A 26,874-nucleotide genomic window follows, 5' to 3' on the forward strand; every position below is an offset into this window, starting at 1 on the left:
CTTAAGCCTGATATTTATCTTCTGGTAATTTTGGTGCTGATGAAAGATCACCTAAAATCAACAGATAATTTAATATAGCAAAGTAATAAATCACCTTATTCATAGATAATATATACCAGGAAAAGGCGGAGTTGCTTGCTAGCACTTTTTGAGAAAAAGGCAAAAATTTTTTTTTTATTAATTTACAATTAAAACTTAGGGTGCTACAGTGTTTTTTAGTGGCTTTGTTCAATACTATGAACTTTTTAAGTGCTATATTAAAGAGCAGACATGCCAAAGCATCGCCTTGTCTTATCTTGTTGGAAGTAACAATTTTTACAAATAAATGTGACTTTGTGCGTTTTTAAAGTTAACGTATCGGGAACTAGATTTCGCAACTTTTTAAAATGTAATCGAAAAGACCCAGAAGAATCTCTGTATTAATGCATAGTTTACTGTCAAATATTTATCCCAGAAAAGTTTTTACCTATGTAGTTGCCGCACAACATATCTTCAACAGAGTTAAAAGTTGGTCTCATAAAAATGTTTTGTTTGCGAGAAACTTGCAGAATATCGACGCTCTGTTACACGTTATCTAGATTATTGAGGTTGCAGAGCGCAGAAGCTTATTACTTCTTATAATCAAGCCTTATCTTGTATATCGGGTCTCGAATCGAGATCTGAAAATGGCTCTGTTGCCATTCGTTTCCATCTGTGCCCAGGATCCGAAGTTTCCGCAAGGAGATAATGGAAGCTCCCTCTCTGAAAGGCTCTCGGTATTTAAGAGGGCGGGCTTTGTATTATGGATCTGGTTTATGTCTGAGCGCAAGCAGGAGTTAGTGTCGTGCGAAGGCCCCTTTAAGGCTTATTTATTTATCGAAATATTTACCTTCGCAGGCCAATTTTGGCCTGATGGTCGTAGGGTCCCTCAGTTTTATTGGTATTCTCTGGTATGACTTTTCCTTTCGGTCGTTTTCCGTTTTTCACATTTACATGGAATGTGTCGCATTTCCCCGAATTGTACCGTAAACGTTGGACCCTTTAATCTGACCCGTAGTCAGATTGCTTTTTCTCGGTCGTATATAGAAGTGGATGTTTAACCGGACGTTAGTAAACGAGCCTCTACGTTTTGTAATTGTTTTTATTGTCGTTTGGCAAATAGGAAAAGACACCCAAAAGGCGAATAAAACTCGACAAGAAATTTGGGAATGAAATGAACCTTCATGAACATGTCGGTCTAGTTAAATAATTAATATCTAATTATTAATATTTTTATATGAATAATTCCTATACTTTGTATCAATTTTCTGTTTTCTTGCATTTTTTTATAATTACTATGTATAAAATAGTAACTAATAATATAACAATCGTTTTATTTTGAATATCCTTGACTTGGTGTGTGACAGATGTGTTCAAAAGCGACATTACAGGTGTTTCGCTAACCCTATAACTTTTTTTATAAAACATTTTTTTCAAAAATTTTATTGTTTCATACAGTATCCTTAAAAATAACTATCTGTCAACCTTATAAGAGGTTATTTTGATGTTGTAGTAATATGGTAATTAAAAATAAAAATAAAATATATCATCTTCCTTACATTCAATATAACGAATTTTCAGTATACCGAAATTTATTCATTAGTTCCGTGAGCTTCGCTATATTGAAAGTTCACTGAACAATTTTTATTTTTTTACTATCTAGCTAACTTTTAAACCTATTCATAAATGATTTACAATATTTAGATTTATCATTAAATAAGTTTTAAATCTAACGTTAAATAATATAAAATGTTTTCTTCTGGAATTATTTAGTCAGGTTGTAAACCTACTTTCAAATGAATTGAAAATGTTAAGTAGTTTTTTATAGTTGAACCGTTTTTTCTAGCATTGAAAATCATAAATAATAATGTCCAATTTGAACCATTCAATTTTAAAAAATATTTTTAATATCTGAACGAAGCAAAAATTATATTTAAAACCCAAATAGTTGAGGGTCCGGTATACGCACACTCGCTAGTTATATATATAATATTATTATAAAATATGACTTAAATTTATCAAATTAAATTAGTGATTTATTAAATTTACATTTAGTTTTAAAGCAACAAAAGCAATTATATAGTAGTGGGAACATAAGTTATTACAAGAATTTATAACTTATAAAGTAAACGTATTAAGTTTACTGTTTTAAGAGCAAAAGTTAAATCAATTTGAGATAACACATTGGTTTTGTTTGTATCATAGTTATAAATTTTAATAATGTTACATTTAAAAACTGTAGTCTCAAAGACTTTTTCGGTATGGATTACACATATTTTTTAAACACATTTAAGTATAGCTATTATAATTAATTGACATACTTTAGATTAAACAACTGTTACATAAATATTCGTTAAAATCAAAATTTTACAAAATTCTAAAAAAATTTATATTTTAAATCAAGCTATAGAATATTTTAATTGACATATTTATGCAATTATTTGCTGCCATTAGTCAAGTGTATTGACAGTAATTATTTCCTGTGATCAGACAGGTTTGAAGACAGATACTATTTTATTAAAATTTATTTTACAATCAACCATAAAAATAGATAAAGCCGACTATAAATATTACGATAAATTATCAGGTAACATATTAAAATTTTTACATTATTTTTCATTTTAAAGCATGTCACTGAATATTGTTATAAGACATATTAAATTAATTAAACAGTTTTAATAGGCAATTCTTATATAAAATTAAATATCACAGTTTCTTGCAAAAACTGTTACATCCTAAAAAATATACTACTAATACATATAAAGCTTGCACATAATATTATATAATATTTTTAGAAATAATTATTTACTGTGATTAGACTGGTTTGAAGAGACACTATTTTATTAAGATTTAATTTACAATCAACTGCAAAAATAGTTGTAATTATCAGGTAACATATTAAAATTGGTACATTATTTTTATTTGTAAAAGACGTATCACTGCAATTAATTGCTGTTATAAACAATGCAAAAAACGATTAAAAACCACCATAACTGTTAAAATTATCTGGTTACATATTTAAATTGTCACATTATATTTCATTTAAAATTAAAATCAGGTAATAGAATATTTTTAAAAGACATATTAAATCAATCATGTAATAAACGTTTACAGTTTTAATTATTTATGTTACAATTAATCGCAGAAATATATTAATTGACTGTTACAATTATCTAGTAACATTTTTAAAATTAGCACATTATAAAATTAAGGTTATGGAATATTTTTGAAATACAGTTTCATGCAATTTTTAGCAGCAAACATGTTTATTATAAGTCAAAGTTTTATAAAAATATATATTTTATAATGGTAAAATTATCTAGTGACATATTTTAAATAAGTACATCATTTTATTATTAAAAATGTTGTTAAAGAATATTTTATACAATTCACAATTAGCAACAAAATCGGATAAAATCGGCTATAAAAAAAATAAATTATTGTATAAACATATAAAAATAACCTAATTGAAGTTGTTACATATTTTTTCATTTAAAAAAAAATCATATAATATTTTTTAAAAACAATCGTAATCACTAGAAAATAAGCCAAAAATAATTAATACAGTAGACTATTAAAAACTATAATAAAAATAGTTTGAGCTAAATTTTTATAATAAAAAATTATATCATTAGAAGTAATAATAAAGCTTAAAACTCAGACTTAAATTAAGTTTGCATGTCTATTATATTAATAATTATGAAGTGAAAAATAGGACTACTCAAACCAAAAATTATTTACATGTAATCTGAATTATATTATCTTTGTGGCAAACATATTGTTGTACATTGACTTATTTATAAATTGTGTTTATTAAATAATTTGTGTTTAATGTTTTTTTAATTATTTGATATTAATATGCTTATTTATATTTTTCAGATAAAGAGCGCGAAGGCTTTGTGAGGAAAAAGTGATTGTAAGTACATTTTCTCATTATATAATTTAATTTACATGTAAAGGGCTACATTGTGTGTTTGATTAGTGTCAAAATAATTAAAATATTATAGCATATTTTTTATTATAAAATATCCCCATGACCGATTTAAGAGTTTGTTCTAACTAGAAAATTAACTCGGAAATGCTTATTAAACTCCAGACGCTCGTGGAATTAACGATTATTTGTTTTCGTAGATGACATTGGCGGCGAGAGGTTAAATTAGGAATTTGGGAGTGTGTAATAATAAATGAAATGAGACAGTAACCGTTTATTGGATTAGTCAAGGCTTGGCCGAAGCGTCAGACGCGAGAGAGCATTGTGGTTGTTTTATGTTAACAATGTTACATGTATAAATTTTTTATCATATACTTCACTAGCATAATCACTGATTTACCATAATTAAAAACGTGAGTTATTATGTAGGTCTTTCAAAAGCTACTTTATTAGATCCCTATTTTAATAATAAATAAAATAAAACATGTTTATTATCAATTTTAAAGCAAACATGTATTTGTTTAGGCTTAATAATATGTTGATAGAGAGACATTTTTATGCATTATATATACACATAAATTGCAGATGTATAGGACGCTTTATATTGTGTGTTGGATTAATGCAATTTAATTTTCCAGACCATACTTGTCCGCAATTATCCCACTATTCGGTTGCACTAAACCTCACGCGATTCCACAACACGAAATAGAATATTTCGCCTAACTTATATTCAGAATGTTCAACTTTAATTTAAAAGCGAAACGAAAACACACATACACGTGATAAAACTTTCTTAGCGAAAGCATATACCTAAATTTAGTACACGATAAGGTTTGACAAAAAATATTGAAAATACGTGTTGCTTATTAAAAATTTAATGCAAGTAACATTTTTAATTTGTGAAAAACATTATCGCGTTGTGCTTTGAGAGTAGTTATTTTATCCTTTGTCTTGATGCCACGCGATTTTCTCCCAGTCCATTTTCCCGCACGAAACGTTCTCCATTCAGGGAGATTAACACTATTTTCCAATTTACCAATCGGTTTACCTGAACTCGATTATTATTTTATGAACGCTTGGTGATTTTATTAAAATTATTAATGAATCCCACCTACGTTATTTCTCTGACATATTTATTTATAAACGTTTTATTTTGTAATTATACATCAATACGCTCGTTATTAAATTCTGAATTATTAATTAAAATTATCAAACATGTCTTGGCATGAAAAGGAAAATATTTCAATCAACTCATATTTCACTTTTTATTATTGTCATGTGTATTATTATTTATGATGTATGACTTACGTTTCGGAGAACGTGATGTCTTGTATTAATTTATGTATTCATAAGCATATTTTTACTTTAATTTAAAAGCTACAAATTATAGTAAATAATGTATTTAAAATATTTATAAGCTATATGTTTTCTGGATGTTAATTTGATATTTTCATGCCTTGATTTTTTGAGCTATTTACTTAATGTTTTCCAACTTAATTTATTTATCCGAGACAATAATGTATTAATATTCTGCTGAGGATCTTGACCATCCTGACGTGTTCTAACCTCGTGCAAAAAGCTCCTCTAGTTTTTCCTCGATTCCGAAGTAATATGCTTTCCTTCTTGTAAAATGTTATCGAGATAAATTATGGGGCTTCTTGAGTCTTAGTTTTCTGTCATCGATTAACTACGGTTTTGCGCTTTTTAAATATACCCATTGTGCATTCACCTAAATTTTGGCAAAGATAGCACTTATGTATTTGTTCTTGTAATGTCCACAATTTTTCTGTAAAAATTTGCATAACATTTAAAGTCTTTCTTGGTTATTATACCTGATTGTTTTAGTTGTTTCTTATTTTTACTTTGGTTCCATATTTTATTAATGATCTAGTGTTTTTGACGATCTTTCTGCAGCATTATAATTGTTTTTATTTCTTCCCAATATGTTTTTTTTTTGTACTCTGAATTTACTTCAAATTGTTATTATTTTTTGCAGGGTATAAAAGAATAATTATTTTTTTATTTTTACACAACTGCATTTAGATACATTATTAAATTTAATATTTATTAAATCCATCTAGGTAAAGTCCATTTATATTATTATCTTAGATGTTATTTAAACCATGTATTAATTATGTACATGAAATCTCTTTGTAAAATAAATTCAATTTGTTCCCGAAAAACTTTCATACAATTTTTTTTCATTGTAATGAAGTCTGATCTCAGTATAACGAAATATTTTGATCCGACTTTGACGTTACAACTTGACACAATATTTATCCGAATTCAGTTCGTCCTTGACTTGGTATGTGCCAGATGTGCTCACAAGCGACATTCAATGTGTTGTGTTCATTATAGTATCCTTAAAAATGGACAAAAAACGATCTGTTAATCTTGTAAGAGGTTATTTTGACGCTGTAGTAATATGGTAATTAAAAATAAAATAAAAAATTTCATCGCTCCTACATTCAATACGACGAAATTTTTCTTCGCTATACTGAGATTTCACTGTATTTAGTTGCTAGTAAATAATATTAGTTTATGATATAAATTAAAATTTAATTTTATAAGCTAATAATTATTTTCTTAATTAAAAAAGCACCATTTGAGTCGATTATTTATTGCAGTAAAACTCGGAGTTTAGTTATTTAATATCTTATTATATAAAACCATAAATCTTATTAAAATAATATTTAAGAGTCCTAACCAAAATAATTAATATTGTACATATTTTTTTTAATCTGATTATCTTTAATTTGATCTATTAAAGCTATATAGTTATATATTTGTTTACTAAACATTCTCAGATTATTTAATAGGTATTTACTGTGTTTTTTTTAGATCTTTTTATGAAGAATTCGTAGAATAAAAATTTGTTATTGCGATTTTTACTAGCGTTGTAGTAGATAGTTAGGAATTTATTCCGATATTTTTTATTTAAGTTAGACAAAATTTATAAATATCGTTTAATAAATAAAATCTTAATAGCAAAAGGTAACATTTTCCCTAAAAAGAGAAATCAAGTATTTCGCATAAATAATATTTGTACATAAAAAATATTAATAGTTTCGAGTTTTATAAAACCAGTATTGTTTTACTAACAACTTTATACATTATATATAAACCATGCGGGTTTTGAAATTTCAGTATTTTTAAAAACCGTTTTACGATTTTTTACAAAAAAATTATAGAATTATTTATGTTTATTTAAAATTTTTAGGCAATTTAATTTTTATGTAACTACAAAAATAGCATAAAAAATTAAATAAAACTATTACAAATTGTAATAACATAAATGACCACTAAGCAATTAGATAGTCTTGCTTCTATTTTATAATATAATAGATACAAAAAATATAGAAAATACTTTGCGATCAACTCAAAAAAATTATAAAAAAACAGTTTTACAGTTAAAATAATTTAATATGTTAATAAATACTTAATATTTATAAAATTAAAATTTTTTTTTTCAAAAAAAATATCTGACTGACAGACTTTACTAGAAATATACACCAAAATTTTATGTTGCGTTTTGCAGATAATATGTTTCAGTGGTTATTGTGAAAAATTAATAAGTGAAAATATAATAATTAGAAATAGGTTGTATACCTTAAAATCATTGCTAAATTTTAAATTTTAAAGTCTAACATGCCATAGACTATTTTTTCTGCTCCAATTGACGACCCAATATCCACTCCCTTGCGTGGCTCAAGACCATGACTATCCCTGGCGTCTGAGCGATTTCACAGAATATTTTTTAGACGTGTAATGCGAATACAACGATTTTTAAATCACTTAAAAATGAATGTGACATTTTTTTGTCAAATCTATATATTTTTTTATACCATAAACTCAATTTGACCTACCTGTTCAAAATGCTTTAAAATTATTTGTCAATACTAATTAGATATAATCAATAATATGTACAATAATTCTGCAGGTTAACTAATATGGTTTGAATAGCGCAATCCGTAAGGCAATGGTCTGATATTTCAATAGGTGTGTTATATCTTAAAAAATCTTGAAAATATTAATAAAAGCTTATTTTTAATATTTAGCACACACACCCTTAGCTGTAAATACAGTTGCAACCCTTTTTTATTATGGTCATGGCTGTATTTCTACTAGTGAAATTGTATTCTTATATGATTTCACTAAAATTACATATCTTAAAAAATATTTTCGGATTAGATTTTGTTTGAGGGAAAATCCTAAAATTTCTGGTATAAATCAGGGACGTCATTTCAATTTTTTCCAGGAGGGAGAAGCAAAAGTTTTTTTTTTAAATATTTCGAATTAATTTAGATTTATAGTATTTCATTAAATGACATGCATTTTTCTGGCCAAATTACCCTCATCCAAATGACGTCCCTGCATAGTATTGTCTAGGATAACCTTTAGAAACCTATCGTTCACACTACGATGGATTTTAAGAAGTAAGAATTGTATAAAATATATTATAACTAAATTTCATTTAATATGAGAACGCATTTTATACTTTTTTTAAAAGACAAGATTTTATGTTAAAAGCAGTAACATAATACTTTTGCCGTCGTAGTGTGAACGATCGGTAGAGTCACTATTGTATGTATTAAAAAATTACATTTAAAAAACAGTTTTTATACAAAAAAAAATGTTTGGATAATCTTATCAGGATTATTATTTTTATGATCTGGTAACTCTATTCCAGAGGTCTCAATGAAAGCACCCTTACAGACTTTGCATGTTATCAACAAATTTACGGTATGTACGTCTCGCGCGATTTCCAACATTCTTAAAAAAAAGCATTGACTTTTATGCCGTGTTGCGAGCCAGATTACTGCCATTGTTGTGTCATAATCGGATCTGTAACAATAAAAACTATAATAAAACCCATATCCCGCTGCGAACACACGTAAGAGACGAACGACTGGAATCGTAATATCGACGCACCGATAAAACCCTATATCGCGACTTGTTTAACAATTATTAGCGATTTTTTCTTCGTCTGGATATCCGATACGTATGTGCTGCATTAGCGATTCAACCCGCATCTGGCAACCCTTGGTTTCACGGCCGATACGGCTTTTGAGGGATTAACAAGGCCAGGGCCCGGAGGTCCTTATCGTCCGAGGAAACTATCAAGATGCGATAGTCCCTTATTTACAACTGGCTACGGCCGTGCGCCCTAAGCTATGGATTTTTATTATAACGCATATACGGACCAAATTGGCTTTGGTTATTTGCGATCGGAGCGTGATACGACAAATGGGGGATGTTTCTGTTTCGCTTCAATGGTTTTCTTAATATTTTTGTAAAATATATTTTAGCTATAGTTTTTTTTTCAATTTGTAGATTTTTATGTATAACTATTCTTCCGATGTTTCACTTCAAAATCGAATCAATTTTTTTTTTATAAAAATTATATTTTATATTACGTAGGAATAAGTTCAAGTAATTCTATTTTTATTAAAATTCAAAAGTTATCGAAGCCTATAAACCCAAAAACCCAAGGCGCCCGAGCAATCTCGCGCTCCGTGTTCGCTGATTACTCCTCGAATGAAATTCGCCTTGTCTTCCGTATTGGTTTACTAGCGCCGCCTTCAGCTATATTGGATTTCACACATCAGTCAACAGAAGGGAAAATCCGCGGAAGCGGATTACCAAAGCCGGTTATTGTTGATTAGACCTTGGGATTCGATCGTTCGTTCTACGGCGATTATTCAGCGCCGATCCGATGATAAACACGACGCGTTGACAACTGTCAATCAACGATTGAACGAAGATGAATATATGTACATATTTGCTCATTAACACATAGCGTTTTTGTTTAATTTATTAAAATATTATTGTCTAACGTTTGCTTATCAATTATAATAAATATCAATATAGATATTTTTGCAAGCTTTTTTTATATATATTTATATTGTGCATTACCAATGCAATATTTTGTCGAATATGACGTTAACTATTAGCGAATTCATTTCTCGTTGCTGATTTAAAGTAATTGTAAAATTTGTACAAGTATCGTTTATTTTACTAATTGGATATAACACATTGAAAATTAAGGAAAAATTATTCCGTTTCTGTGATAGTGTGAACGCGAAGAAACATTTGCTCACCTTTGAATTTGGCCAGAAAATGCATGTTATTTAAATAAATAATAAAAAAAAGACCCATTAAAATGGCAAACTTTTTTCCCCCCTCCCATATAAAAAGATAAAATGACGTCCCTGATTCAAACTAGAAATTTTCGGTTTATCTAAGAAAATATAAAAAAAAAATTATATCCCGAAAATATTTTTTTAAATAATGTTATTTCAGTGAAATCATATCGAAATACATTTTCACTGGTAGATATATATTTTTATCCGTAGACTGCAGGCGTCTCAGAAGCCCTTGAATCCGTGTGTCAAGCTGGACCACTGGATGAGGCGAGAGAAGCGGTGGTTTTTGTGATCCTCATTCGTACGAAGTTGAATTGGCCTTGAACTCTTGAACTCCAATGTGGATATTTAAGTCTGCGTCAGATGAAGTGACAAAACGTTAGTGGTACGATGAACTATCGCAATGAAAGTCTTTAAACTGTGTGAAGGGAAGTGATTTTTGGATGGCAGGGTCTCAGTATTTGTACTCATAGCCCGGTGGACTTTGTGCTACGCCCCTTTTTAACAGAACTTGAATCAGAGTAGGGTGCAAATTTCTACGAATATAAATTTCTGTTGAGCAATAAATCAGATTGAAAACGGCTATCTGCACTCAAAGCGATCATTCCTAATAATGTATGTGGTCTCCCACGGTGTTTCTTTTTAAACGAAACTTTTTTGCAATCGTAAAAAATGTTTTTCTCCCGAGTATTATTGATCTTTTTAGGATAAGATTTGTTAATCCTCCTGTCAAATTATAAATAGAGAAGTGTAGTGACATAGCTAGGGGTCGGATGATATCTGCTTAGGGGCAGCATTTTTGCAATAAAATGACTTTTACTGTTATGTGGTTCTCAAACTAAATGCGTTAAAATATATATCTACGTTAAGCATGTGAAAACAAAAAGTAAGAGCTTAACAAATGTTTATTTTATGACCCTGCCGGTCATAAAATGCTGCCCTAAATATGAAAATATTTTTGGTCAGCCCGAAATTTTATCGTGTCAAAGTCAAAGTTACACTAGATGTTCCCCATTGTTTGTTCGAGTCTAGGAAGTGCTAAAACCATCAATATATTTAATCTAATTTGAAAACAGTTTTTCACATTTTTTCATAGGAAGGGTATGTGGCGTAGCTGGGGAAGAGCAAAAGGAGCCACCGCCCCAGAAAATTTTGGCATATTGAAAACTTGCAATAAGTTACAGATTTTGTATTAGATAATTCTACAGGGGAAGGGGTCAAAGTTGAGGATCGCCTCAGGCGGCAAATCTCTACCCTAAAACGCTATTGGAGCTGTGGTTCAATTTTTTGCGAAGTGGTTCTATTTACTACGTCTTTCTTTATTTTTGTGCATTGCCAATGCATTTTTGTCGATTATGACGTAAATTATTAACATCATTATGACAAGAATTAATAGCTAATTCGTTTTTCATCTCTGCTTTGTAAAAATTGTACAAATTAATTGTTTCTTTGATAAATGGCCGCATTTTTAATGCAATTTAATGCAATTTGTAATTTTTTGTCGAATATTACGTTAACTATTAGCAGATTCCTTTATCGTCGCAGTTTTGTATTGGATGTAAAATGTGTACAAATACATTTTTGTTATGTATTTTGGCGAAATAAAGGAATGCAGTATTAAAGTTCGTTGTTCTAGTGTTTTTTATTGTAAAATTTATGTTAAAGTATGTTCTAAATATTTTTTAATTTAGATTGCGTCTTATAGATGCTTTATCCTATGTTACATAATACAATATTAATTCAGTAATTTACTAGGAAACAAACTTTTGCAAACTTTTTATTATATTTTGCTATTCACGATACACATCTATACTGCCAAATATAAATACATTAAACTTCTATTAAGCTTTTTATGTTAATTTTTATTGGCTTTTAAAAAAATATTTTCACCATTTCTAAATAATTACCTATTCATTTCTGCTGGCAGTATTTTAATATCTGATTTATATATAAATACCAACACTTTTAAGATCAATGCTATTGATATTCATAACTATCGTATTTAATTTAATAATAATATTTTCTTTCTTATTTATTGTTAGATACAAAAACATAATATAAATATTTTTTTACATTTATCTCCAATAATATAGCATAATATTACTTTTTGCTTCTAAGAACTTATTGCTATTATTCAAATAGATTATGATGTTATTTTAAATTAGATTTTTTTACACAAAATCATTTAAAAAATATTTTTGTTTATTGTATTAAAAAAATGTTTTATTACAATCCTGAGATTTTATATTAGAATATGGATCATTAACAAAAATTTTAAGTCAAATTTGCGGTGAAAAATATATATTTTATTATTGAATAACCTTGCGGGACTAACTATTATGCGAAAGACTGAATTTATCAGTCAATCACTTGCTAAAAACTTAATATAACTAATTTACAATTATTAATTAATTAGAATTATATAGGCCCGCGTGCCGATTGTCTATTTTGACGGATTATGGCAATTTTTATTATTATTATATGTTTTATATAAACATTTATTAAAATAATAAAAATACAGAAAGATATATGCAATTATATTTAGTATTTAAAATGCTGGCTTATAGCTATTTTTTTAATTTACAAAAATAAATTTAGAACGTAAGATAAATTAAGTAAAGATACAAAAAGCTTTAAAAAAATATTAATACACTTATGACAAAGAGCTTAACTCAAAATTACTTTGGGCATATAAAACAAGATGTATTTAGGCTAATCACATTTAAATTTGTTCTTGTCGTAGTCATAGATTCTGGAGATCAGTAGATTAATATGAAATCGCGTAATTTTTTCGGTATAATTGTGGCAATGTTGTTTTATTGTCGTTACCGGAATTACATTATGATGATGTTTAACTTTAGTTTTTTTTATTAATTTATTATTTTATCGCTTTATATTTATTGATTTTGAGTTGAAAAAATGATAAAAAATGATAAAAAATGTTACTCCACACCTAGCAATTTTTTTTTGTTAATGCGTATTTTTTTGTTAAATATTAGTTTTAGGGCCGCAATGGCAACAAGTTCTTTAGACCAGAGTTCTGATATAAGGAAGTAATTATTATTATTATTATCATATTTTTTTTTTAATAAAAGATTATATTTAAAGTTTTTACGATGCCGTTGTATTAAAAAATAATGTGCTAAATTACAAATGCCCAGTCATAGCGATACCTAATCTCCAGATTTTTCATTTAGATATATCTCGCTAAAGATGTATCGCATTTTCCTAAAAAGTCAAGAATAGAAAAGAGCGAAAATATCTTTTCTATCTATCAAAAAGTAGATAAGCGCAAACATAGCGTATTCCCGAAACTTCTATTCAGAATGCACTTTCATCTGAAACTATCACAAATCAAAGCTACGCTGAGTATCTTTAAAGATGACCGTAAAAGTAACCGCTTTCTATTTCAAGTCCAAAGTCCAAAAGTTCTACTCGATTTTTAACAATTTAAATACAATACTACGTAGCTATATTATTGCGCAAATTTTACGTGATGTAACGTTGTTATGAAAATAATATTATTTCTGATTATCTTTTTATTTTTTACTCACAAAAAACGTTGCGTTACGATTCCGTATAAACTTTCTATTCATCTTCTATAAACTAAAATTTTTAAGATTTGCTTTTAGTAATAGCAATTCAACGTATTTGGTTAAATATATGTGATAGATGAACCATAAGATTAAATAAATACTTATAAATATCATGCTGATAACAGTAAATAATGTCGATGAAACTCAGAATTAATTAATCCGCATTACTCCACTTCAACGCGTTTTTACGCTGCAGGAACTAACTACGTGTTCGTGAAGTAAAAAAACGTAAGGCTCTCGCGTGCCACACGGCGTTGATTACGTAACGACGGCCAAGGCGTGTGTAGTGTTGGACGGGCTTTATGCAAAGCGTGAATGGGCGTCGCAAAAAGAGAGCAAAATGAAGAGGATCGACAGAGGGGTTCGAGTACCCTCGAACCGAGAGCCAAGAGCTTTCCAAAGCTTTCAGCTTTCATTAAGGCGAACCGGACCGGGTGTCACGCGCACAACTGAATTCCAACCGACACGGACATACCATCGAAAATTACAGTCTATATACGATCGATACAATTTTATCGATGTGCATATATTAGATTTTAAAGCATGCTTTAATTGTTACAATATTTAGTATTTTTAAATATATTATTTTAGTACCATTAATTATTAGCTATTGAAGCATATATACAGATTGGACCGCAGCGTATTTTATTGAAAGCTCATAGTTATATAATAAGTATTATAGTTACATATTGAATTGAATTTTAAGATATGGACGATCGGCGGACGAGGCGCCGCCGGTCGATGTAGTGTTTTTCCGCCTTGTTTTTGTCCATAAAAAATAAATCAGTCATTTTGTCCATATAAAATAAGTCTCTTTATATACAAAATATCTTTATAAAAAAATAAGTCTCTTTATATATCAAAAGTCCTTTTTAAAAAATCTCAAATTATCCGAAAATTCTTACACAACCAGCACATACTATTATAACACCCACTAGCGTGGGTAGGCGGAAAGAAATTTTATTTTTTCGCCAAACATTCGAGACGTGCGAAAAAGCCCACACGTACGGCCCGTTTTAATACACTCGAACGTTATTATATTTTCAAGACCCTGAAAAAAGGGTACTTTAGCGTACGAGCCCCCCTCTCCCTGCGTCCCCCACTGGCAAAGCATCGAAAATATTATTGCTAGCGACAATAGAGCGAAAACTCGGGCGGAGAGTGATGATACAGATGGATAAAGTGGGTGGATGTTCTGCGCCCCGAGCGAATCGGAAAATTGAGGCTCTTTACGAAAATTTGCGATAATAATATTTATCGTTATTATATTAATATTATTGTGATCATGTTCTTTTCATCGATGACAAATTTATATATTTTGTAATATGTCCTCGAGGGATTATTTCGTTTTCGTGTAATTAAAATTCGATGAATTGGATTGCTGGAGTTTTGACATTTCGAAAGGCGCTCGATTCGAAGTACTACACCGTGAATAATTGTCGAGTGAGTTTAAGAAGAGCTTGTCATTAAGAAGCGAGTTTCGAAATTCATTTAATTTTGCTTATAAGAGCGATGAGCGAAATCTTATGGATATTTTTAGGCATTTCTAATTAAAATTTGCTATAATTATAATATTTTTCAATTATTAATTTATAAATAGATTTACGAAAATTGTTTGGTTTTTGCTCCCAATTTGTTTACGATAAAATTTGTTGCTTTAATATAAAAATACGATTGAAAAAAGGCATTATTGTTATAATAAAAATGAAAGAATAAATAAGCACTTTCATATTAAGTTAATAAATGTATGAACATTAAATACATATTTACAATTGTAATAATTTAAGGCAATATAAGTGGGTGAATTAAACGAAAGAAACTTTAACTCTTTTATATTTTAGTTTAAATACCTTTTCATATGTAAGGCTGCTCTGAAATTTGTTCAAAATAATTTGCAAACTTTTTTCTACCAAAATACATATAGTATAATTGATTGAAAATTTACGTAAATTAGGTAATAGCTTATACTATACTAGAAACTCAAACCTGTACAGCAATATCGCATGTAAATAATATTATGTTCTATATAGAAATTAAATTATGTATATTTTTATCTTCAAAAGGCTATTTATAACTCACCCAATTTATTGTATTTTTTTAAAAGCATATATGTATGTATAAATATATACAGTGAACATAGATTTAATAAAAATATAAATCTATACTATTTTACATTAATTTACAAAAAAAAAAATTATTACTAAATACATCAATTTTGATAAAATAAAAAACATTACAAATATTTATATTATTACTTTCAATCAATAAGTCACAATAAAAATTCATTGCATATATTTTATTTATTTAATGCATTGATTTTGCCTCTAGATTATAATTTAATTGAATGATAACCCATATTTTTTATGGTCATTTTTTTAATGCAACACATCATGTGTTAACTTATGTGTTACAACTGAGTCAACACAATCAACAACTACTAATTTTTTTGTGATATTTTTAAAATTTATTATAATATTATTATTACAGCGTACCGTCAATTTATTTTACTATGCACCACCATACTATTATAATTCAAGTAAATCTTATATATATATATATATATATATATATATATATATATATATATATATATATATATATATATATATATATATATATATATATATATATATATTATTGCCCCAAATTATAATTGTATAATATTAAATGATGATAAAAATTCAGTGGCACTATGGTTCATATCGGATTTGAACCAAGTTCTTTTTAGTATTAGTCACTGCAATATCCTATTGCTGGGGCATATTTAAAATTTTCGTTAGATACATTTTATATAAAAATTCTTGAAACCTGTTAAATGTGGATTTATAAAGTATAAAAAGCTTAGTTTTTATTATATAAAATAGTTTATAAAAAAAACTATTAGATACAAGTCAAAAATATAATTTTATGAATAAAGCATAAGTAATTTTTTTTATTAGTTTTCTTAAAAAATGCAGCACTATTTATTTCTGCAAATTTATAAACGCTTTAAATACACTCTTTTAAAAAAATACTTTGGCTAAATTGTAAGTAAAAATCAGCTATATATTTAAAGTGAATACCTTCTTTAAAAAAATTGAGGTAATCTCTTTTTATGTAACCCATTGAAACATAAATTTTAAAATAGTTTAATTGTTTATTGTATAATTGCTATTTTACAAAATAATGTAAATATATTTAGTTAATATGTTTAATGTTAAATTTAAAGTAAAACACCTTTTTTTTTAAGTAGAGAATATAATATGTAGTTCGTTTATAATAAATTAAAAATACATGTACGTTTTTTTTGCCAGTTTTATTTTAAATGCACTATTTTAATTTAAAACGTATATAATTATATAAAATAGATTCAATATAAAAATAATATATGCTTTTTTTAAATTATTAAAAATATATAAATGATTTTTAAATATTTTCTTATAATAATTATAAATTAAGTAGAATCTATGCTGTAAAATTCCTATATAATATAATTGATTTATGAGGATCTTGGGTTGATTGTATTTAATTATCACATCAAAATTATATATATAATATAAGAAATACATATTAAACAATAATAAAACGCATCACTGGGAACACGGTTTACGGAGTACATAATCCAGGGGTGCAGACCCTTAGCAACGCGCTTTATATAAAATAAGCAACGATTTCTACACATTTTTCAGAAAATCTCATAGCTTTATTAATTTAACAATTGGACCACCCAATAGAGAATAATTAAACTGGCAGGTGTAAAAACAGGCAGTATTTCTTAAGAGTAGTAGTTTTAAAATTATAATATTAAACCATAAACGCCAGTGGTAAAGCTAATTTACGCATTTGATATACAAAGACGGTGTTTAAACGCCTAAGGCATAATTGGGGCTATTTTTACTTAAATAGGGCACCACAGTGTAAAAACCTTTTTGTAGAACGGCCAATTATAAAAGGATGGTCATAAGCTATTTTTTAAAAAAAAAATTGCCATTGTTTTACTAGCAATCACAGATGCACGTGATTTTTATCAAAGCATTTGCAGTAAAATTTAAAGTATTTTATTTAAAGTATTTACTGCAAATGCTTTGATAAAAATCACGTGCATCTGTGATTGCTAGTAAAACAATGGCAATTTTTTTTTTTTAAATAGCTAATGACCATCCTTTTATAATTGGCCGTTCTACTGAAAGGGGCAAAAAAAATCTCTTATGGAATTGGACATGGGTATAAAAATCACTTTCACTTCTTACCTTTTTTGCATATTATGCTTTGAGAAACGTGCATTCAGGATTGCTATCAAAACGGCCATAGTGAATCCACTTTAGCTAAAACTTGTTATTTTTTGTAGTTAACTTTTTACTGAAATAAAATAATGTATAACGGGTTTCATAAATGGAATAAAAAAACACCTTCGTACATATAGAAATAAATTATAATATTAAGACTTTATTACTGTATATTTTTATTTTTTCTTTCTGTTATGTATTTTTTATATATTTTTATATATGTTTACTAAATTTGTTAGATGTAAAGATTAGCTATTAAGCTAAATAAATTAATAAAATAATAATAATAAATACAGTAACGCAGGCAATCAACGATCGCTTTCTCAGATATTCCACTACAGACTTTCTCTGACACTTCTACTGACATTCACATTTTTATATCGACTTTGGAGTTCAAGATCTATTAAACTTAGACTCACTTGGTCTGTACGAATTTTGATTAAGAGAAGCTGATTCATTTTTAGATTATTGAAAATTGCAATAGCCGCAGCTTCTCTCTTCGCATTGGCTAGTTAAGCTCGATATTGGACACTATGAACGCACCTACGATGCACAAAAATTTAATAACAATTATCATGAAAATACAAATATACACAGCAGTTTTTGAGTGTACCAATAAAATATTTTAAAAAACGAACGGTTGCTATACATTTTTTTTTTATAGACCCATAAAATCAATCATAATTTTGTACATATAAGGCAAACTTTTTACATTGCCATTGAAAATTATCTGAAGGGAGGTTAAATTTTCCAGCAGGAAAATGTAGGTTAAAACTCTTTATTGGTCAACGTCACATATTATTTATAAATATAATTGCTTTTATTTATTATCGCATATATAATACTTGTATAATGAAACAACGTAGATTCTGAAATGTTGACTCGAAACTGTCTCATTATTTCTAAAATTAATTACTTCTCACTCTACATACTTTTGCTCGTGTTTATGTAGTATATAATACTACGTTTTTGTACGGTGTGAATGCAAACAGTTTTCAATTAAGCTCTTGCATCTCATTATCCTACTGAGTGTCACGTGATAAAATAAGTTTTGAAACGTGTTCACGTTGCGTTTGCAATTGTCCTTATTAGTACATTCACAGTTTAATTTCTTGAGTTGAGTAATATAGTAATAAATCACCACTACTTCTATACAGTATTTTATTGATTAAAACTTAAAATGCTGACAGTCAATGAAAGCAAACAGAAACAATTAATCATCGTCACATTTTTCTTCATTTACTTAACTTTGTACTGTAATAATTATTAAAGTAATTATATAGAAAGATTGGCGAACAACCGAAGAGCGAAGGGGAGGCTAAAGATGTATTGTCAAAACTTTTGTTATTGCTTCTGTTTCTACCACCCCATGTTTAAACTTTCTTCGGTCTTTCTTATACAAGTTTATGTACATCTACGCGCACAGTATAAAACGCAACACTTAACTATTATTTATTGAAAGTTTTTACCTGTAAACGGTTCGCATCGGCGAACTTTGAAAAATTTAAAGTGCACGGAATTGTTCCGAAAGCCTCTGTTTGCATAATCCGCCGCATTAATAAAACAAAACGGATTTTCGCTTGTATGTGTGTGTTTTTTTTTTTATTCACGTGCTGTTAAGTATTAATATATAGCGATATAGCAATCGTGTATGAAAATACGTCTGCTGCGAAACACATTCACCGATATTTATTTATTAACGTGCGCGCCGTATACAAAGCAGGTATAGTACATATACACATGTATAGGTACGATAACGTTCGAGCGAATTTCACATTCCTTATACTTATGTATGAATAAAAAAATCAAAAAAAGTTTCAGTCGGCGCTGAATTTCGTAATTTATTATTAATTTTTGCGTTAATGTTGGAGGCGAAATGGGTTTAAGCGGCGCATGGTTTGTGTAAGCATTTCGTCTGGATATTGTCTGAATAAGAATTTAACATTTAATATGAAAATTTTCTTCGTACTTATCTATATAATAAGTACGGTATATAGCTGTTTTATTTTTACGAAACTTAAAAATACTTTAATGTGTAATTATAATGAAAAAATGTAAAACTTAAAACACTAATCTAATACTGAAAAAGCGATTTTTTTATACTTGGCATAAAAATTGCAATACAATCTGGATTATTTCAATTAAAAAAAATTTTTTTTTTAATGTAAAAGTAAATTTTATTAATATAAAAAACTAGTTTATTTATAAACATTTTTTTAAATCCTCTTAACATGTTAAGTGGAATAAATGAAAGTACATTTTCATCTTATTTCACTTTAACTCATTATATGTATATTTTATCTCATGGTAACTGCCTAATTTTCTTTTTTAATATAACATTTTACATATTACTACGAAATGGATAATACCTACTTTTCTCAATTTATTTATATTTTTTAAATTTATATTATATGTAGAAAACCCTAAACATATATTCCTTATATTTACGTAGCAGACCTTTGTGAGTTATATTGATTAAATACGCTGTAATCCTAATGCTATCCTATAAAATAAAATTTGAAACCAAAGATAGATTTTAAGGTATTGTAGTTATTCTAACTGCTAATAAAACAGCTTTTAAGAGTGACTTTAGTATAGCTAAAAATTATAATTATATTACAATACTAATAATGACAGTGATAATCTATTTCTTAATTACAGTCCCAAAAAAATAGATTATAACACTATGGCCATATTATTGTTTGTACGTTATTATATTTTTGTTATTATATTATATTTATGTTATTATATTTTTCTGTAATACAGTTTTTGTGTATATTAAATTAAAGAGTACCATTAGTTATATAGTCGTACGTAACTCTGAGGTTGCGGGTTCGAGCCCCGATAGCGGCATTCAAATTCATAAAAAAAAGCCGCGCAAAGTCAAAACAAAATTCATTTTATAACATGGATTTTATTTATTAATAATTACAAATATATATAGGAAAAGGGAGGCGTCTCGCTACCGCTCGCGCCGACTTTCACTGTAGAACCAAACAACCTAACCTTTTTTTAATGATATTGTATTGATTTATTTTCATTTCGGTATATTTGTCCAGTATCATCCAATCTATGACTAACTGTTTAAAAAGCGAATCACTAGTGATAGAGCTGTCCACAAAACAAAATAATTAGAATTAAAAAAAAAAAAATTCTTTTATTTTATTCAATTTTATAATTTTGATTTGCGCGGCAATGTCGGCGCGGTTTTATCGTCGCGGCAATTTCGGGGTTGTATTGCGCGGGATTATGTCGGGGCGGCTTAGTCGGCGCGGGATTGTCCGGCGCGGCTTTGTCGGGTCCTCGTTAATATATATATCACCAATTCACAGACTTTCAATCTGGTGGTTAATGCTTATTTGTAAATATATATCTTATTTAGACTTATTTAGTTGGTATAGATTTACCCTGTTGTAACGCATTGGGGTTACGCCTGTAACGTTACACTGGAAGATTTTATAATAACAAAATAAATTAGTTTCACGTAAAAAATACTTTGATTAACATCTGTAAAGTACGTATTTATAAATGTTTAAATACATCTAGTACTTATTTTACTACAGATCTAAATGACTTTAAGCTTATTTTTATTTATAATTTCGAATATTTATGGTCCAAGAAAAAAACATATCTACTAAAATTCCATATTAAAATCTAAACTCATACCTTATCTTTGCAACTAAAATATTTTTTTTTTTATTCACAATTATATATTGTTTTTATTTATTTATTATGCGTTGATATGCTATCCAATTAATATAAAAACAGCAGATATTTATTAATTATCTTGGTAAATTAAAATATCAAAAATGAGGAACACATGACTTGATTTGGACCCATAGTGTGAATAAGCAGTTAGAATTTTTAATTCATGTATTTTCTTTATGTTTGATATTTTTTTAGAAATGTAACAAAAACTTACTTAAAATATTATTTAAAAGCTGTGGAGCTATTTTTAAATAAAATTTATAGTATCAAAAGCTTTAATGTTTTTCGTAACATTAAGAATCCATTACTATTTGTCTTTCATCCATAATGTATGTTTACTTACGCTTATAAATAGCTTCATTTAAAAAAAGTTACATGACTAAAGGGGCTTAATACAACATTTTAAGTGCATATTTTAATTATTTTATGGTAGTTTTGTGATTTTTTGATATTATTCTATTAAACTGCATACTTTTTACATTGTTAAAAATGTTTATACTTTATTAATCTATCCAAAACTGCAGGAAGTTAGCTATAAGTAACGCTATAGTTGATTTTCTGTATTTTACACGACAGCCAAAAAATGTGTTTTGTGGAGAAAATTTACGCAGTCACACATAACAAGGTCTTAGCGAAAGCTGTAAAAAGTTTGGTTAAAGGGTTAGCTGTGCCCTTTGGCCGTTCTAATTTACAAATTCAATTACGGACGGGTCCAAAATCGAATTAGTTGCTCGCGATATTAGCAAAGAAGGGTGAGAAAAAAAATATCGGATCGTCCCTCGCCGACCCTCATTGGCGAAGACGGTTGCCAATAGACATGTGTCGCTGTTATTTGTTTGGATCGTACACGTGTAGAAACGATTATTGGTTTTCGATATTCAAACGGAGCTATTTTTTAAATTTTCTCTTGATTTTCTTGGCACGTACGTGTTCAACGATCGTGCGAGAGTCGGTTATGGGGGAGGCTGTGATTAAGATATGAAGAGATTTGATTAAAAGAGCGCCATTTAGACGGGTACGTGTTGTTTTGTATTATTGTTATTGTGACAGAATAACGAAAAGCGCTTATCTTAAATATTTTGCGACGCGATAGAGCTTTTGTGAGAGTGTCCTTTAACAAGATCAAAAAAATCGTAAAAATTTATATTGTACAAACGTTCATATACAGCTATCGCTAATATATATCAATAAGTTCTATACCGAAATTATTAATGCATTTTATAATTATACTGTAAAACGTTTATTTACATAGTTAATTATTTATATAAAAATATGTTAGGAGAAAAATTGCGAATGTTGACGAAAATTCAGGGAAATTATACTAGAAAAAACATAAATGCATCTAAATTACAATAACGTCACAACTGAAAACATTTCATTAAAACTTGATTTAATTGGTAATGAATTAAATATGTTTTATTACAGTCGACTAGTAGTTAGTTAGAGAATACCTTTAAATACTATTGTTCATGTTTTAAATATAGTTTAGAATAATGCAAATAATCTAAAGAATAATACAATTATTTTATTCATGAATTATGAATCAAAGTGCTATTAAGATATACACATTTGTAATAAAATAAAATAAAATAAAATAGGTATCTATCGAAAACTTCACAGCTAATCTTAAAATCTTAAGACTCTTAATCTTAAAAAATTAAAAAATGTATGCTAATAAACTGCTCACAAGTTTATATATTGTAGTTGTATTGCGATGTTATTTATTCGGTATAGATTCAACCCTCTCTAATCCCTATAATAAATTCTGATTAATAATCCGTGCAACTATAATAAAATGTATTTAGAAATACGTATAATTAAGGTCAAAGTATACTTTATACTAAATTAGTATAATATCATTTAACTACGGCAATATTTACAATGCTTCATACCGTCTATGTGGTAACAAGAAGGGTTAAATTTGCACCCTTTTCCCATCTAAGAATCTCAATTCAAACTCCGATTGATTTAAGGCTAAAATCTGGGTCGCATCGAGGTCGAACTCGTGCGAATTCCTACGACCCTTACCGCATTTTGGCTTTCGAGTTTCATTCACAAAAAACTCCCACATACACCCACGCATTCTCTATAGTGCTACATTAAAATATATGTGTGAAATCGCCTCCGCGAATAATGCTAAGAGACAAAAGGGACACATTTTTTATTTAATACATCACATATCTCTCAGTTTGCGCTTTAGCCTTAACGCCTACATCTCTCTTCTAAAAGAATAAAATAAATATTTCCAGATAAAAAACAATAGCATTTGATTATGTGATAAAATGGTGATCAAGTGCTATAAAAGTAAATAATACAGCAATTTATAATACATATTTTTCTGAACATGGACATGTAATTAAGTATGAAGGTCAGTCCCCTAGAGCAGTGGTCGGCAAACTTATTGGCCGAAGAGCCAAATATGTACATTACAACGATTCAAAATAGTTCTAAGAGCCAAATCTGTTTTTTAATTTAGTAAACCTTTATTATAATTTTAGACCTTCATTAAATTACGGGTACACTGAATAAAACTTGATTTCACACTTAATAAAGATTTATTCGTTGATAAACAATAATATGAAAGTAAGGTATCCATAAATTTAAATCATGACAATGACTGACAAACACTTAATGCGAACAATGTCGTTGCATCTCCTTGGAAAGTTTCAGTAAGTCAGGTTTATATGTTGTTGTTTTTAATTTTAGGCATGATTCCAGGTTCTCATCAATAAGATAACTTCTCAGTTTACTCTTGATAAAGTTCATGCTTGAAAAGGATTGTTCGCATGAATATGTAGAACCAAAAAGGGAAAGAACAGCAAACGCAAGTTTTTTCAGCTGATCGTAAGTCAGGAATACTATTCCAGACGTTGAAAATGATCATGTCTTCATTCTCCAGGTCTTTCAAAGCAGACCAGTTGTGTTGTGAACTAAGATCACATTCGTTCTTCAATATTTCCAAATCAATACAAAGAAGTTGAAATTTGGAGCTCTATATTTCCTTGTTTTTTAAATCCTGCAATTGTATTTCAAATTTACAATGTCAATGCCAAAAGGAGAAAATTTCAACTCAGTTATTATAGCATTAAGAGGATTTTTGACGAATGCTAAGGTCGCTTTGCTGTTTTTAAACTCCTGAAACCTGCTGAGAAATGCTTCCCTCATATTTAAAATTATTGTTTTGAAATGGTGTTTGTCAAAAGAGGAATTATTTTCTTGGCGATGCTTCAGCAGGCTCGGAAAGTGAAACAATGTTTCCCTTTTAAAATCTTGAGCAAAAAGGGATAAGTTGTTTTCGAATGAAATGACTTCTTCTAACATCGAAAAAATTGTGTTTCCTTTCCCTTGTAGTTTACGGTTATGCTGATTTAGATGAGACGTAACGTCTACCATGAAATGAAGGTTTTGGATCCACTGATTGTCTGTAAGTTCTGGATAGTGAACATTCTTCTCAAGAAGAAATGCTTAAATTTCTGGCAATAGGGACGCGAAACGTTTTAAAACGTTCCCTCTTGATAACCATCGAACCTTGTTATGAAGTAGAATATCAGCGTACTCACTCTCCATTTTAACTAAAAATTCTTTGAATTGACGATGATTAAGAGCTTTAGCTACAATGGAGTTGATGATCGTGCTCACTAATCCCATAACTTTACTAATTTCTTTCGGAAATGTCTGCGCACAAAGTGCTTCTTGGTGAATAACGCAATGATATACCAATATCTCGTGATTATTTTTTCTTTCAAAATGGTAACAAACCCTTTTCTGACGCCGGTCATACTTTTGGCCGGCTTTTCTGTAGCCGCCAAATACGCAGATTGACAGCTGTCATACTACTACGCTGCGCTGCGCCCCTTCCGGACGAAACAGGTACTACGCTCACGCACACATTCAACGTTGCATGGAAAGGACACTTGACCAGAATTAGCGCCCGAGCCCGTGGATATTTGTGCCAGAGCCGCACTCAAGGAGTCAAAGAGCCGCACTTTGCCGACCCCTGCCCTAGAGCTAGAGTCAATTAACTACGGCCCACGGGCCATATTCGGCCCGCTGTCTACTTTAATCTAGTAATAGATTTTACAATAGTGAGCGACGAACTAGTTTGATAAAATGTTATCTCAATTTTTTTTACAAGATCATAAGTAAAGCTTAATTTGCGATAGACGCCAAAATTCATAGGAGATTCGAATAGATAAAAATGCAAATATATGCTAAATTTATAAAATTACATTTTTTTATCTTACATAATATGTTTTTTTCATCTGCTCCTTTAAAAAAAGTGTATTTTCTGACGCGGTTTTTGAAATGGCAGAATTTTCATTGATAAGTTATCCCTTATCTCGCTGTATAATTGAAACAGATTAATAATATATTAAAATTTAGGCATAGTTTAAAAATGTCTTTTTTCGTGCTTTAAGCCCAAATGAGTCACACTTTGCAGACAAAATAGACGTTGAAAAGCTGTTAAAAAAACAGTTAATTCATTTAAATTGCAGCATTAATAAAAAACGAAATATTGTGCTGAGCGCTGATTGAGAAGCTGATTAAGCCATCTTGAATCGTGGTCGTTTGCTCTAGATGCGCTTGATCGTCTCTGACTCTCTTGTCTCGAGTCGTGAGATCGTTTGCTATGTGACAAAGTGCCAGATCTTTTATATTCTCGATTTGAGACGTCTCTGGCGAATCGCAAAAATACAGAGATCGATTGGTCAATCGCATTGCTTGTATACTCGACCATCGAAATATATTCACGCTTTGAATAAGTGGAATTTTCAAGATGAACACATTACAAAGGTCATTAATGCAAAGAGTTTCATATATCACAATGGTGGTTTTTACGCAGGAGAGATTCATTGTCTATTGCATTTTTGATGCACAAAAAAAGTAGTTTTTCTGGTCATTGCGAGCGTGCTAATGAGATCTGTCCAGACAATTTGCTTTCTGTCCAAATGAGTCTACGTTCGAAAGTGTAGTTATCTGACAGAACCCTCATACACAGGTATGGCCATAATAATGGAGCACATTAAAAATCGTGAAAATATAAATAAAAAACCGACTAAGTTTATTTTTAATATTTAATAGGCCCACTCTTAGCTATAATTAAATCTGCAACCCTTTTTGGCATACTGTCAAGTAATGACATGCGGGTGGACGGAGACAATTTTTCCATTATATCTGAAATTTTTCTCGCTTGTGCAACTGTGTTAGTT

General features: G+C 28.8%; 1 protein-coding gene across 1 annotated transcript in view; it reads left to right on the top strand.

The window, feature by feature from the left end:
- Positions 1 to 665: 665 nt before the first annotated feature.
- Positions 666 to 26,874, top strand: part of LOC148239600 (farnesol dehydrogenase-like) — a 105,289-nt gene continuing 79,080 nt past the window's right edge. Inside the window, exons 1-2 of the mRNA XM_088182675.1 lie at positions 666 to 814; positions 3,904 to 3,934. Coding sequence (XP_088038801.1) covers positions 666 to 814; positions 3,904 to 3,934 — 180 coding nt within the window. The remainder of the gene's footprint in view (positions 815 to 3,903; positions 3,935 to 26,874) is intronic.

Source organism: Plectrocnemia conspersa, unplaced genomic scaffold (genome assembly GCF_051122295.1).
Source record: "Plectrocnemia conspersa isolate PC_06_02 unplaced genomic scaffold, ASM5112229v1 ptg000001l, whole genome shotgun sequence".
Taxonomy (NCBI): Eukaryota; Metazoa; Arthropoda; class Insecta; order Trichoptera; family Polycentropodidae; genus Plectrocnemia; species Plectrocnemia conspersa.